Consider the following 15,151-nt stretch of genomic DNA (forward strand, 5'->3'; position numbering starts at 1 on the left):
GAAATCATTTTAGAATTAGCGAAAGAAATCATTTTAGAATTAGCGAAAGAAAGGATTTTAGAATAAGCAAAAGAAATGATTTTAGAATTAGCGAAAGAAATGATTTTAGAATAAGCGAAGGAAATTATTTTAGAATAAGCGAAAGAAATCATTTTAGAATAAGCGGAAGAAATAATTTTAGAATAAGCAAACGAAATGATTTTAAAATTAGAGAAGAAAATGATTTTACAATTAGCAAACGAAATGACTTTAGAATTAGCGAAAGAAATGATTTTAGAATAAGCAAACGAAATGATTTTAAAATTAGCGAAGGAAATGAGTTTAGAATTAGCGAAAGAAATGATTTTAGAATAAGCAAACGAAATGATTTTAAAATTAGCGAAGGAAATGATTTTAGAATAAGCGAAAGCAATTATTTCAGAATAAGCAAAAGGAATGATTTTTTAAAATTATCGAAAGAAATGACTTTAGAATTAACAAACGAAATGATTTTAAAATTAGAGAAGGAAATAATTTTGGAATTAGCAAAAGAAATCATTTTATAATTAGCGAAAGAAATGATTTTAGAATAAGCGAAGGAAATGATTTTTTTTAGAATTAGCGATGGAAATGATTTTAGAATAAGCGAAGAAATGATTTTAGCATTAGCAAAAAAATTATTTTACAATTAGCGAAAGAAATGGTTTTAGAATCAACAATTTCGTTTTTTTTGGAATATGTTATGAATATTTACCTTTTTAATTTAAAATAGAATAATTTTTAAAATTAAACAGAGTAATGATGAAGGGGAGTTGATGGGTTACTGTTAGGTTGCGTTCATGGTGGAACGAAGAGGTACGAGTTCCAAGAATTGCGACCAGGTAGAAAAAAATGCGTAAGTGTGGAGGAAGAGCTATCCGCACAATGCAAAAAGAGAAGGAGAATAGAGACAAAATTGTCGAAATGTAAAGTTGTGATGATGACGATTCCTCTGCAGAAGAGAGGAAGAAAAAAAAAGGGAGAAACGGACCAATCAGCAGATCGAGATGAAGACAAACATTTTTGTTCAACTCTCGCACATCGTTGATTAGCCTCTTTCTCTTCTTCGTCTCGCTACTCGGGTATGTGCGGTGTAGAACAAAACAATACAATTGTTTTCGTCGATTGTTATAGTACCCAAACGGAATCCACGAGTGACTTTCACTTCTGTTACATCCATTGTTGCAGCGCACCCGAGTAGCACGCATCTGTGTTCCGTTAACCGTCCAATCCATAAGGACGCGGTTAAAGTTATGTTGTTATGTTATATAAGCCGTCGCGAGCTTAACTTTTGGAAGATGATTTACAGACTGTATCTAAAAAAGCAATTTTTTTGGTTATTATCGGATTCATTTATTTTATCTTCTTGGTTTTGAAATAGAGCTTAACGTAATCTTATTCGTGTCTGTGCACCACCTAGTACATTCGAAATCATTGCAGTTACATTCAGAATAATCCATGACACAAATTATAACAATCACGTGGAAATTGTTGTTAATTTTTGGGCAAAACAAATAAAATATTATCAGTTTAGAATAAGAATTATTAATTTAAGAATATATTTACTTGAATATTAGTTATCCCTGATTTACTAACATAAATTACAGCAATTACATAATTGTTGTGCACCGAAATTGCTTAATCTTTGGATAGAATAAATACAATTGATAGTTCAATATGTATACAGAGTGTTGCCTTGAAGTGGCGACGAACTCAGAGAATTAATGTTAGACATCAAGAGGAACAAAAATTGCCATAGAAACGTGGTATCGCAAACCACGTTTAGTCGGTGGAAATCGCAAAAATATTTATGAAGACGTCGAGTTGGACAAAAAGGCCAATAATAAGTAGAAAAAAAACCATTTATTTGACAACATGATTACAACGCAGCCTGTGGTGTACATAATAAATTACATTAATAAGTACAAAATATCCTGTAATCATTTCTCTTCGTCTACTTTCGGACATCGAGCTGTGCTGCTCAGGCTGTATTGTGGCACCACTAAAAGTTCACACATAACTCTATATACACACTGAGACTGTTAGGTATACATACTCACACTTCCGGGACAACTCAATCGGTAGTAAATTGTCCATGGCGATAGACCAGAGTTGTGCTCGGTTCGAAAGAAAAAAGGTAGTATTTTGTAATCATGCCGTAAAATAAATGTTTCTCCTACTTATTATTGGCTTTTTGCCACTCGACGTCTACATAAGTATTTTTGTGATTTTCACCGCCTATACGTGGTTTGCAAAGCCATATTCTATTGCAATTTTCGTTCCTGTTGATGCCTAATATTATTCCTCTGAGTTTGCTGCCACTTCAAGGCAGCACCCTGTATATGGGCGGTATTAACTTAAGAATATATTCACATGAATTGGTTATTTCTGGCTTATCTCACACGTGTTTATAGAATAGGAGCGGAATAAAAACAAACAATATAAGATGATAAACAACAAACAGTATAAAATAACATAAAATAGTATATAGTGATCAGTTTCAAACTTTTTTTTTTGCGAAGAGGTCTGATCAGTCCATTTATGTGTGTGATGGATTTTCTACCGTATATTTTCCTGTCACGTGATGATAACGTTTAACCTTCTCCGATGGGAAGTGTCTGGAGATCGGTGGTGTCGACTGCTTTGTCTTCGGCGACCTGGTTTGAATCTACGATTTTAGACTCTGTTCCTTCGACCAGACTCTGTAAAAATAGAATCGGGAAGTACTTTATCGTACTGAGAAGGTAACCGTACAAAATAGTTTGATTAGTAGAAATTTGTGTCATGCTTGTATAATTTCGTTCATTAGCAAAATACATCCAAAGGCGGCAGCATTTAATTGTAACAATGATTCCGAAGTTGGAGTTTTATACAGTGATACCTATCTTTTTTGCGGACATTCACGGCACAAAATATTGTCGGTAAAAGAGGGGTGACCGTATCGGGGAGTTTCCTGTATTAATTGTATTACGGTAAAACCCCTCATTACGGACAACCTCGTCAGAGAGAGAGAGATGCGGTTACCCCTTCCCTTACGACCAAATAATTATTTCCCTTCCTATAATAAAAGTACGCATTTCATACCCCTGATTGACGGTCACCCCACTTTTACGAACGAATTTTTTAGGTTATTATTATATCATTTTTTTTATACCATAACACACTCTGCACATAAAAAGATGGCGGTTGTCTTATTTATCTCAGTGAGGATGACTTCTCAATTCATCCAACTATGTCCATCGTACTTCTTTTTAAACATGTCATCTGTGTTATAATTCACGACTCCCGGAGGTAAGCTTTTCCATTTATCCACAACGCTGTTATAGAAAAACTCTCTGTGGCACCACAACCTGGAATTGCCCCTTACTAAACAATACTGGTGTCCCCTTGTCGAAGCAGTTGATTGGCGGTGTATTAATAACTCATGGTCCATCCTCATGTTGAGAATTTTAGATACTTCGATCCCTCCGCAACTGCGTTCCTTCAATGCAAACATATTCAAGAAATCAAGTCTTTCTTCATAGCTCAAGTCTTGTATGCCAACAAGAGCACGCGTAGGTCTTCTCTGCGCTCCCTCAACAAGGTCTATGTTTCCTCTGAACGTAAGGGCTTTAAAAGCTTACAGCATACTTCATTCCAGGACAAATTAAGCCTCGGAAAAGCAGAACAATGACTTTAGGAGAACGTGAAGAGACCTTTTGAAAATGAAACCGAGCATTCTATTTTATTTTTTGACCACCGCTGAACAATGTTTGGAAAACCTAAGACTCTCGTCAATGAGAATTCCCAAATCGTGATCCCGCTTCCATCCGGGATAGTGACACCATTCAACTTTAATTTTTGAATATCAGTGATTCCCAACGTGGGCGTTAACGCTCCCTAGGGGGCGGTGGAAACTACAGGTTTAACATAGGGTCCTATGGGTTAGACTGCGTTGGGGGGGGGCGATGGGAGAAAAAAAAATGTTGGGAAACTATGCTGTATATGGTAAATTCTTGAAAGCTTCCGATTACTGCCCTCCCAGAGATGTCAGTTTAGTTTAAGATATAGTCTTTCGCCCCAATAAAATTTAAAATACAGGGTGTTCTATAAATGGACCGACAAACTCAGAGGATTGTTAGTGGACATCAAGAGGGCCAAAAATTGTTAAGGAACATGGTGTCAAAAACCAGGGTGAGAGGTTGAAAAACGCATTCAGGTTTCAACGTCACGCTGGAACGACAAAAAGTAGAATAATAACTACAGAAAAGCTTTACTTTATCAATTATCACAAGAGTTGTTGGAAGTGGTGGCCGCTAACGTCATTGAACAGTCTACAACGACGTAAAAACGATTCGCGGACGCGCTGGAAGATACCTGCCTTGATGTCTGCCGCAGCGACGGCAATTCGCGCTACGAGATCCTCTGGTGTGTCGACAGGCGTCGCATAAACAAGTGATTTAAGGTGACCCCATAAGAAAAAGTCTCACTGATTGAGATCCGGCGAACGGGGAGGCCAAGCAACGTGTCCCGCGCGTCCAATCCACCTCATCTGGACTCCGAGCCTGCACGCGATTTTCACCATCTCAACGTGGTTTGTGACGCCATGTTCCATTGTAATTTTTGTTCCTCTTGATGCTCACTAACAACCCTCTGAGTTTGTCGGCCCATTAACAGAACACCCTGTATATGAATAACACATCACAATTTTTCAAAATATAATTTCATCTCCAAAACGTGTCTAGCCAACCTGTGGTGCTGCAGTGAACTCAACGGGAAATCGCTTGGATACAAATTTGATTCCTAAATTTTATCTATAGTTTATCAAGAAGTGTAAGGAAAAAAATGAATTTTTTAACGAATATGTGGCAATTAAAGCCCGGATGTTTAAGGGCAAAACGTCATAAATACTTTTTTTGCCTATTGTTAAGCTTTTTGTAAAAAATGTTTTTTTTTTAACTTTTTTAAACTATTTTTTCAACTTTTTATGCCGTAGAAGCGTATTTCGACATTGTTTCTGTTTAAAACTATATTCAATAAAATTGAATTAAAAGTATATTCAATTTTATTGAATATAGTTATAATTCAATATGTATTAATTAAAATTATATTCGATATAAATCGGATATATCAGATGTTGCGAACTTCAAACGAATAGCTCGTTTAAAAACAAAATTCGATTCTTAGTATTAATACTCATCAGAAAGCCCACTCCCCGCAGCCCCATTCAAACGCAAATAGACGTAAGTTCTTGAGGGATAGATATCTGACAAATCTTGGTATTGCCAGGCATAGAAATGACAAATACTTTTAATCTCTGCTGTAGCAAGTGCGGATCCAAAATGGGGCAATCGCCCTTCCCAAGAGCCGAATAATAGCTGGAGAAGGCCTCCGCACTCTGCTTGTGACGTCAGTAAGTGGTTCATTTTCCCGAAGAAATATTCAGGAAAAAAAATTCCCTGCTCGCGTGCTAGTATCATCGTTGTGAGTAAAAGAAATGATCGGGCTCTGAATTGGCGATTTCTATGCCTTAAATCCAATGATCATGCGGTATTTATGAGCCGATCAGGAAGATTCTACGCCAAAATAAGGAGAAACCTAATAGTATGCTGTGTGTGAAAATGTGGCAAACTTGCTAGGTAGTCTGAATGACGTTTATGGCAAACAGTGGAGAGGCCTATCTCTAGGAGGTGCTGAGCGGATCCACCTGTCTCCGCTCTATTCGCAGTTGAAGATATGTTTGCCTCGGCTCATTTGCAGCTGAAGATGCCCGTCTTCATTGCGTTAGCAGCCGCAAATATATACCTACCACCGCTCCACTTGCAGCCGATGATTCCTGTCTTCACCGCATTAGCCAGCTGCAGATATCAATCACCGCTTCATTCGTAGCTGAAGATGCCTGTCTATGCTCTATTCAAAGCTTGAGATAACTGTTTTCTCTCAGGCTCAGCACCGGATGGGTGGTGGTGGTGGGGGGGGGGGGGTGCCCAGAAACGATCGCCCTCCCCAAGTCTGGAATGATATACCCCTCGACAACGGACACTCATGGGACATGAACCTTTGTCTGCTAACGGGGAGTGCCCGCTATTGTCGAAGTACGATATACCACAGAAACTCGTTTATACGACTTTTCTATTTATACGGCGTTTGTCTTCGGTTGCGATTGATTTCTATACGTTACTGTGTGCAAAAATGCTACACCGGTGGTTATGCATAGTCATCAATCGTCTCGATAAAGAAAGTTTCATTGAATTTCACTATATTTATCACTTTTACAGGCGATTACGCATAATTCCAAAATTAAGTTGGAAAGTCTAATAAAAATATTGAAAACTTCTCTTCATTAAACCTATTAATTATTTTTTCCTATACATGATACGTGCACTATGAATATATTGCAATAAAAATTAAATTAAGATGAGTATGAGGAAGAAATAACATAACGTTATCAGTTATGTTGGCTTTCTTCGCACGTATCAACACTGCAAACAAAACCAACATTAACATTCAGAATCAGCATCCTGTCCAGTTACGTCCAGTTAATCAAACTCTTAACTGATGGATTATCATATTTATCGTATACGAGATTAGGATTATGCATAATCACCGTTGGATATCATAAATTCCCGAGTTATGAACGAAAGTTCACAAATTAGAATTTACCTGATTTTTTTCCTGCCCGCTATCGAGACTGTCCACTAACGGGGAGTGAAATACAGGGTGATTATAACAAAACTATCCCGACATATGGGCCCCTAACTATCATACCATTCACAGAAACTGAATGAAATTTTGGCGTAAGGTATTTTGATGTATGCGCTCAAGAATGTTGTGGAGGACTAATGAGGCTGGGATCTCAGCCGAAGAAACGGTGTGACGAATGAAACGAACATTAATGCTCTGGTGCACGGCAAAGTCCTTTTTCCTTGCCTAGCTCCGGGGATTTTCGTGCTACAGGTGCCATTCCAACGCTATTTAGGGTTTTTCAGTACGGAGATCGCATTCCAATACAAAAAACTTGGTGTTGCCATTTGATATTTTCGAAATTTTCTCACTGTAACCATAACTGTTAGAGTGACACTGTTGTTTTCCATATCATTCTTGAGCGCATACCTCAAAATACCTTATGCCAAAATTTCATTCAGTTTCTGTGAATGGTATGACAGTTAGAGGCCCGTATGTCGGGATAGTTTTTTTATAATCACCCCGTACATTAAAGCCCTATTCCACGGGACCGGAGATTAGAAGAGTTTCCGTTAACGAGGAGGAGTCCGCTAACGGAGAGTGTCCGTTAACGGACGTTCTACTGTATGGGGAAATTTGTCTGTCCCGTAAAACGGGGCGACGAAAAGAACATACACAATTCGTTCCTCCCTTGCCTGTGTATAGTTTCGAGATAGCAATCAACGTACCGTTTATTTTAGAATTTACTCCTCGAATACGATCACAAAAATTTGTAATATTCGAAATTAACATAGCAGTTGAATTAGAAATGCTTTATTAATTAATTACTTATGATTATAAGTGTTTATACAACTGTTTTTGAAATCGTAAAACAATAAAATTATTCTTTCTTGATATTGAGATGTTCGCTGTGGAGACGAAGCAGAACAACAAATAAGAATATAATGGCATGGCCATCAGGGACACATTATCCATTGTAGTTGATGACCCGTCGCATCTGTTCCTTATTGGCCGTCATCTATTTGCTTGTTTGTATGTCCCCCCCCCCCAATTTTTTTTCTCTTCTGGCAGAATATTGGCAGGAATGATGACGACGGGCCACGAAATGATCATGGCTAAACGACACGCAAGACATTCGTTAACCTCGGCTGGAATACTCTCGGTCTTAACGACTGTTAACGTCAACACAGGGAAGAACTTATCGACTTGAAGAAAGTCGACGCACAGAATGGATTGCGATACGTTATACAAAATAGCGAACGTTAAATAAGGGAGAATGACGTCCTTTATTGTGAATGTGATCGTATAAAAATATTATTTCAGACCGTTTGACGAAAAATGAATGCAATTTATTCAATAGTGATTTGCCATTTCCTAAAATTTGTTTCAATTGTTGGAATAATGTTTCACAGCAGTTGTTTCGGTATTGTGTTAGGGAAGCCTAACTCCTACTACTGAGTGACCATTTTATTATGACCGCCTGGCAATTTTAAGTGATTGAGCTATGGTGCCACATTGCTCTGTAATTTCAGGGATATTAAGTTTTTGATCAACCTTGTATCATAAAATGCTGAAAATGGTTTGAAACTTTCGCAAGAAAATATTTTGCTTGCTTTGTGCAATACTCGTATGTAGTTTCACGAGACTAGCATGTGTATTCACTAATGTCTATATTAAACTATATATATAAAATTGTTTTTCTATCTGTGTATGTATGTATGTTGTTTATACAAATCTACAATTTTAGATCGATCGTCGCCAAATTTTGCATATATATACCAAATGGAAACCGATTTGAAAGCCACGCTACTTTAAAAGTTCGTCAGAGCAGGGCAAATGCCCGAAATGGGTGAAAAACTGTCGGGTAATAATGGTTTTCGGGCCTCAACAATCACTCTCGGAATGTTTACTTTGGTTGCTGTGGTTCCCTACGAATGTGTTTCAGATGTGTATATGTCTTTATAATGGTTTGTTACTTTTTTCAATTTTTCCCAGTAACTGAAGAATCCCGGTCAGCGCCGGGTATTATAGCTAGTGTTTCTTATATAAACGTCAATTTTCATCACATGTTTTTTGCTGATAACATGCGAAGTTTTCAACCTAATATTTACAGAAAATCTAGCGCTGTAAATGAGACACATCGTAAAGTAATAATTTAAAATGTAACAATTAAATTTTCGATGAGATACAATCGAATCCCGTTATAACAAATTCGAAGAGACCAAAGAAATCACTTCTTCATAACCAAATTTCATTATAAAGGAATTTCCTAATCTACAAATTTTTACATTCGTTTAAAAAAATTCCAAAGTAGCGAATTTCGGTAGTGAGGGAAAAATGCCTTATTTATATTCTAGAGGTGATAAAAAGAATGAAGATAAATTCAAGAAATAACGCAAAGCAACCAGGGCAGGGCCGTCTTAAGGGCATCGTTGACCTCGGACAAAATTATTCTTCTGCGCCCCCCCCCTGCCCCCATCTAGCTAGAAATGCTGGTCTACCAATTTAGATGGTCACTTCGAAAATTTTTACGAGATCTCACTTTTGTCTCACACTCTCTGCTGATGAGGCCCCCGGACCGTGCCTGGGTAGGCCCATGAGTTAAGACGGCACTGAAAGCAACTCAAATCAATTAGGCATTGATTTTTATTGGATTGGTTTCGCTTATCATATTTGTTAAGTAAAACTAGCAAACTAGTATTAATATTTCGGGAATGAATGACCTGATATCATACATGCTTATGAAAAATGTCTTGAACGAATGTTCTGTAAAGACAGACATATTCACATCTTGAAAATTAGAAAAGACTAACCCTTCTCTGAAATTACATACATTACTTATTAAACTCATTTAAAGATTAGAAAAATTTTCGTTGAAACGAGATTTTTGCTATAACGGCGTTCGTTAAAACGAGGTTCGACTGCATAAGCATTTTACGCAAAAAAAATAATCAAGTTAATTTTTGAATACCCCCCACGTGCATGGAATTCCATTTCTATTCTCTCATAAATTGGTTACCAGAAAGAAAGTAAGACTTATATTGAATGTCGTGGAAAAATGCAGAAAGATGCCGTTGATCCAGTGAGCAGTAATGCCAGCTACTCTTGCTAAAATATTTATTTCTCTATTCATTTTTATTACTCGATGGGGATAGCATTTGTAATTGGGTTGCTGCATTTTGACGTATATGCCATCCATATTTGTTACGGCAAAATTTGTTGAAAAGCAAATATTAATCAGTTAGAGGCAGTTATAAGATTATCATGTGAATAACTGAGACACACACAGTATGTAAACAATCGCATCGTTAACTGGTTCTGAGAAATAACGAAGAAATACCGAAGATGACGGGAGAGAGAGAGAGTATATAATTGTAATTACACCATGTGCATTTGAATATCCGATGGCTGTACATTCCTGGAAATGGGAGAACATACTCGCGTATGTTGGTGATAAACGAGTATTGTAGTTGTAGACATATGGGGCGTAACACCAAGAGACATTCCGCGTGTCCCATTCATTGCTGCGGAACGTGCCTTCTCCGATATCTTCGGGAGTGTTATTACCGGCAATGGCTATCAAAGAGCGCAACATATGTATATGAACAGCGGCACAGAAGCTCATTTTACCGTAAAACTAAGTTTTCACAATGAGGAGGGGGGCGAGTCCATCTACAAGCGAGGATGCAGCAGCTCGTCGATATCACAGTTGGGACGGACGTCCCAAAATCCAATTAGGATTTCGCACTCGAATAAAGAGATTAGACACGAAAGTCCCTTTCCCCGTGAACTGTTATTTCAGTGGTACGGAATATCGGAATGACACTTTCGAGCAAATATCCGTCATACATTATAGCTAAGGCTTTTTAGTGTTGGGTGTGTATGAAAAGTGAGAAAGGAAACGTGCGACTTACTAATCCCGTTGTGCCATTGCTCGCTTCGAATATCTCGAATTCGGGCATTCCCGTTCTGGAATCCGAGGTTGAATTCGAGCAGTCGTCTTCGGCACCTTCTTCTTCGTCGTCCTCCGGTTTCATGTGATGGTGGTTGACTTCGACGCCGAGCGATGAACCAGATGTTGTGGTCTCTCCACTGCACTGAGAATGGGCACCCGTTTCCTCACAGTCCATCTGAAACAGTTATGGTACGAGATTTCCAGGTTTCAATTTCATAGATGCACATGTCCGTTAAACCAGAAAATCAATATTTTTTGAATTATAATGAAATAACGTGAATTTTTCATATCTGTTATGGTGAATGTGGTAAATTCAGTTTCGCTGGCCATTTTGGTAAGTTTGATAAATTTCCCTAAATTTTTAACACTTTTACCTCCTCCTAACCAGATCATGGCAAACCGTTCCGTCTCATTGAAGCGATATAAGCAAAGTCTGTCAAAGAAGACCTGGGCCATGCTGGAAGCTGTGCATGTATGTGTTGTGAAGTCTGTTCCTGTGTAATGCTTGTTATGAGTAGTGTGCGCTGCCATCAGTCGTCAATTTTTCTAACTAGGAGTGAAGTGTATATTGATTGAATTAGTGTACCATTTGAGGCCTGTTGCTCTATGCGGCGAGACTTTTCAACGGGGAGATCGGCTCGCATTTGCGCCTCGGAGTTGGGACACACAGAAAACCAACTTCAGCCAGCCACCACTGTGGCGGCAACGGTGGAGTTCGAACCCGGGTCCTCGCGATGCGAGTCCGTCGCTACGACAACTAGTAGTACCGGCAGTACCGGCAGAACACGAAAAATTTTAGACTTCCAGAATTGCAGTTATATTTCCCTTATGATTATTTGTGGGCCTTATAGGAGCAAGATAACACAGGGTGGGCAAATAGTTCGTGATATATTTAAAAAATTGATTTGATGAAAAACAGACCCAGATTGCTTATGATGAGTGGCAAAAATCGTTGAACAGATGCGCATCTACAACAAGGGCTTCCAACGTAAAGTTTCGCGTAGAACCTTGGATAGTAATAAGGCTGTTCCACGGAACCCCTTGATGATGAAGCAGTTCTACGAAACTCAAACAAATATTTCAATATTTATCCGAAAAATAATAATAGAAATAACAATAATGTGTGGTTGCTCTTTGTTTGTGGTAAATTAACATCAGTAAGATGCAAAACACTAAAACCCAATTCCATTCTGTTACAATTAATTAAATATTAAATATTTTCGATTATAATTAAAAGAAGTTTTGCGCATCTCATCAATGTTTGTTTACAATTTGGAAACATCAAATGTTAAAATTTCCAAACAGACTTGTCAATTTAACTAATATTATTGCTCGAAAAATGTTTATCAATATAATACTAAATTGACTTTTTCTACGTGGCACGTTAATTAAAAACCGGTCTCATGTCAATCGAATAATCACACCAGTTGTATTTTTTATTTGATAGGTGACAGCAGTAGTCCTTATTCAGTGATGTTTTTACGTTGGAAATATATTCAGGATGATTAAACAATTCCCTCCCTCTTGCCGCATTTTACTGGTAAACCGTTTATTCTAGAGGCATACTTCCAATTAGAAGAAGTATCCAAATAACATGTAGAACTCGGATGAGTCATTCATGTTGCAAGGGGTTGTATAGTTGCGATTTCATCCTGTCCTGAAAAACCAAATTAGAAACTTGTTGCCCTGTCTCTCCTGAGGAAAAAAAAATATTCTAAGTGCAGAGATATTTGAATTCAAGAATCGAAGGAAAGTTGGAAGGGAGAAAAACAACGTAAACTAACGTACAAAACTTCTTTCCCTGACTTATGCTGTACTTTCAATCTGCAGATTCTTTGAAGAGACTCTATATCGTTAAAACTCAAAATAAAGTAGAGCTTTTTGAGTATTAGTCACAAGAAATTTTCTTTTTTGAAAGCTCTCCTGGTTACTAGATTTTTAAGTGTTCCGTGGTGTTTTATCATGAGGAACCCCAAAAAAGCTGTCTGGGGAATGCCAGGGTCCCGCAGAACACCATGATCTACACCATATTTGCCCAACCTTTTTTGTCCCATCGCCCCTTCTTCAGGAATTTTTCTATCTCATCGCCCCCCCCCCAACGCAGTCTAGCCCATAGGATCCCATGTTAAACCCGTAACTTCTATCGCCTGCTTGGAACTTTCCATCACCCACCAAAGGGGGCGTTAACACCCACGTTGGGAATCATTGATCTACACCATCTATATCTTTTTTTTTATGTGTTATGTCGAAGCGTTTTTTAATACAGGACCATTTTGTGAGTAAAAGTTTGAAATATTTTATATTCGATTTAACCAAAATATAAAAACTCTACGTCATAATTATATTTTTAGTGCATACAACACCTTTTTTAGGTCAGTTAGTTGATTTGTTATTATCTTTTGAATGTGCCATGGTCTTTTCGCCCGCGCTGCAATGGGGATGGATAATACTAATGAAATGAATAGAGACACACTTATTTTAATTGAATCATAAGTATGATTATAGACATCGACCGATGCTCGTAGTTTGTTACTTCGAATTCTTATCTCCGTGCAGTTATTATATTAAACTGCACGTTTCATCGTATTTCAAAAGAATGAAAAATTGTCTAAATGCATTTGTGTAAATATAAAATTCTCGAATAGGGCAGATTGGCCATCAGATTTATTTTTTACCCATGCTTTGGGAAAGTCCGGGAATTAATATCGCTAAGACTCTTTGCTTTCTACAATAAATGATAATAGTTCCACTTTTATCTGACCTAAAATCGAATATAACGGTACTACTGCCGCATAAAGTGAAACTGCCACCAAATAAACCGAACGACTTCAACAAAAATCGACGAAGTCTGCATATTTCACTATTTTTTACGTGATAGAGCATATTTTCAAAATTTTAGGGCATATTTTGCATATTTCACAATATTTGCTAGTGTAAGGAATTTTTTTCCTTCGCTGTTCCGATTTCGCTTCAAACTCGCCTCTGTCCGAAGATGCGGGAGAGCTTTTCCTCTTCCAATTATTCACAAACGTCTCTAAAACATAACCCCCTCCTCCTCCTACCAACCTGGGCCATCTATACCACCATTTATTAAAAAGCCAAATCCACTCATACACCAGAAATATATACGCGCCAACTGATAATCCTGGTAACCTTTTTGAAAATCATGCGCAAGCTCATGGAATGTATACACTGTGGTGGTCGAGATATCATAGTGACGGATTCTCATCGTGAGGGTCCGGGTTCAAACCCCACCGTCGCCACTGTGGTGGTCGGCTGAATTTGGGTTTCTGTGCTTTTCAACTTAGAGGTACGATATGCAAGCCGATCTCCCCGTTATAGTCTCGCCACTGACAGCAATAGACGTACAACAATGAAATCTTCAATCATTACACTTCACTTGTAGTTCGAAAAATGAAAGACAGATGGCAGCACTATAACAAGTATTACACAGAAACAAGCTCCAGATTAGGTTCACAACACGGACAAGCACATTCCAACATGCACCAATTCGTTAGAAGTCCCAGAGGAATATGGACGAGGTGCATGTCTGGTTTCGTAGTGGTTCCCAACCTTCTTTGGGTCATGTACCACGAAAACATCACTAAAATCCTGATCCCCCCCCCCATCAGGGCCGTAACTAGAACTTAGAGGAGGAGGAAACCCCCCGGAAAACTTCATAGTTCCATAACAAAGCTTTTTTTGATGTAAAAATCATTCCTTTGTTTGTTTCGCTAATAATTTATGTATCGATTGTGAGTGATTCGTGTATTATTGTGAGAAATCGAATTTCCTCTCTCTCTCTTTCAAAATGTCTAAAATGAAATAGAGGACTTGACAGAAACTGAAGAAATTCGTTCCTGAATACGGCGAGGAAAGTGTGCTCTGTGCTACTACTTTACCTAAACACCAACTCTGACCATAACGCTATATTGCAATTTACTGCCATTAGCGAGATGGGCTGGAAGTGAAGGCGATGTCTATCGGTGGTCGCCTCGAGTTCGTTAGGGAAAATATCTTATCTAGATCCTCCCTTGGGTTCGAACCCGGGACCCTGACAACAACCTTCAGGGTGGTAGACGAGCATCTTACCACCATGCCACTCGGGCTGTGTTCTGTACAGAGGAAACAATGCTGTTTCGTTAACTCTATGCGATACGGAAGTTGCTGCGGCATATCAACACTGAAAAACATAAACGAGGTATTCAATGACTAGGTAATGGGAATTTTTTTTTTTTCTGTTTTTGCATTGAATAATTTTTGTGTGCGTGTACATACCCTTACATAACCTGTAGAAAAAATATCGAAAGCTATATTATTAATTTTTTTCTCTGATACTATAGTGTTTTATAGTAAAACAAATAATTTTTGTTCATACAATAATGGCTCAAAATAATTTGGACCGCATCAATACACTATTAATATCACATTGTTTTGCTGAAAGTAATATCTGAGATAGGAGTGAAAAAACATTTAGGACATATTCTTCGGGTTATAGTGCGTATTTACAGTTTT

The 15,151-nt window shown here is 38.0% G+C and overlaps 1 protein-coding gene across 5 annotated transcripts in view; it reads right to left on the reverse strand.

The window, feature by feature from the left end:
• Nucleotides 1-575: 575 nt before the first annotated feature.
• The window catches only part of LOC149074904 (uncharacterized), a 177,426-nt gene continuing 162,850 nt past the window's right edge, over nucleotides 576-15,151 (reverse strand). For all 5 annotated transcript variants that reach the window (XM_089245850.1, XM_089245854.1, XM_089245853.1 and 2 more), the window contains exons 7-8: nucleotides 10,596-10,811; nucleotides 576-2,720 (exon numbers count right to left, since the gene is read on the reverse strand). In XM_089245850.1, coding sequence (XP_089101976.1) covers nucleotides 2,613-2,720; nucleotides 10,596-10,811 — 324 coding nt within the window. In that variant the 3' untranslated portion in view covers nucleotides 576-2,612. The remainder of the gene's footprint in view (nucleotides 2,721-10,595; nucleotides 10,812-15,151) is intronic.

Source organism: Pholcus phalangioides, unplaced genomic scaffold (assembly GCF_987345545.1).
Source record: "Pholcus phalangioides strain wild (caught in Gottingen) unplaced genomic scaffold, Ppha-v1.0 ptg000016l_1, whole genome shotgun sequence".
NCBI classification, from domain to species: Eukaryota; Metazoa; Arthropoda; class Arachnida; order Araneae; family Pholcidae; genus Pholcus; species Pholcus phalangioides.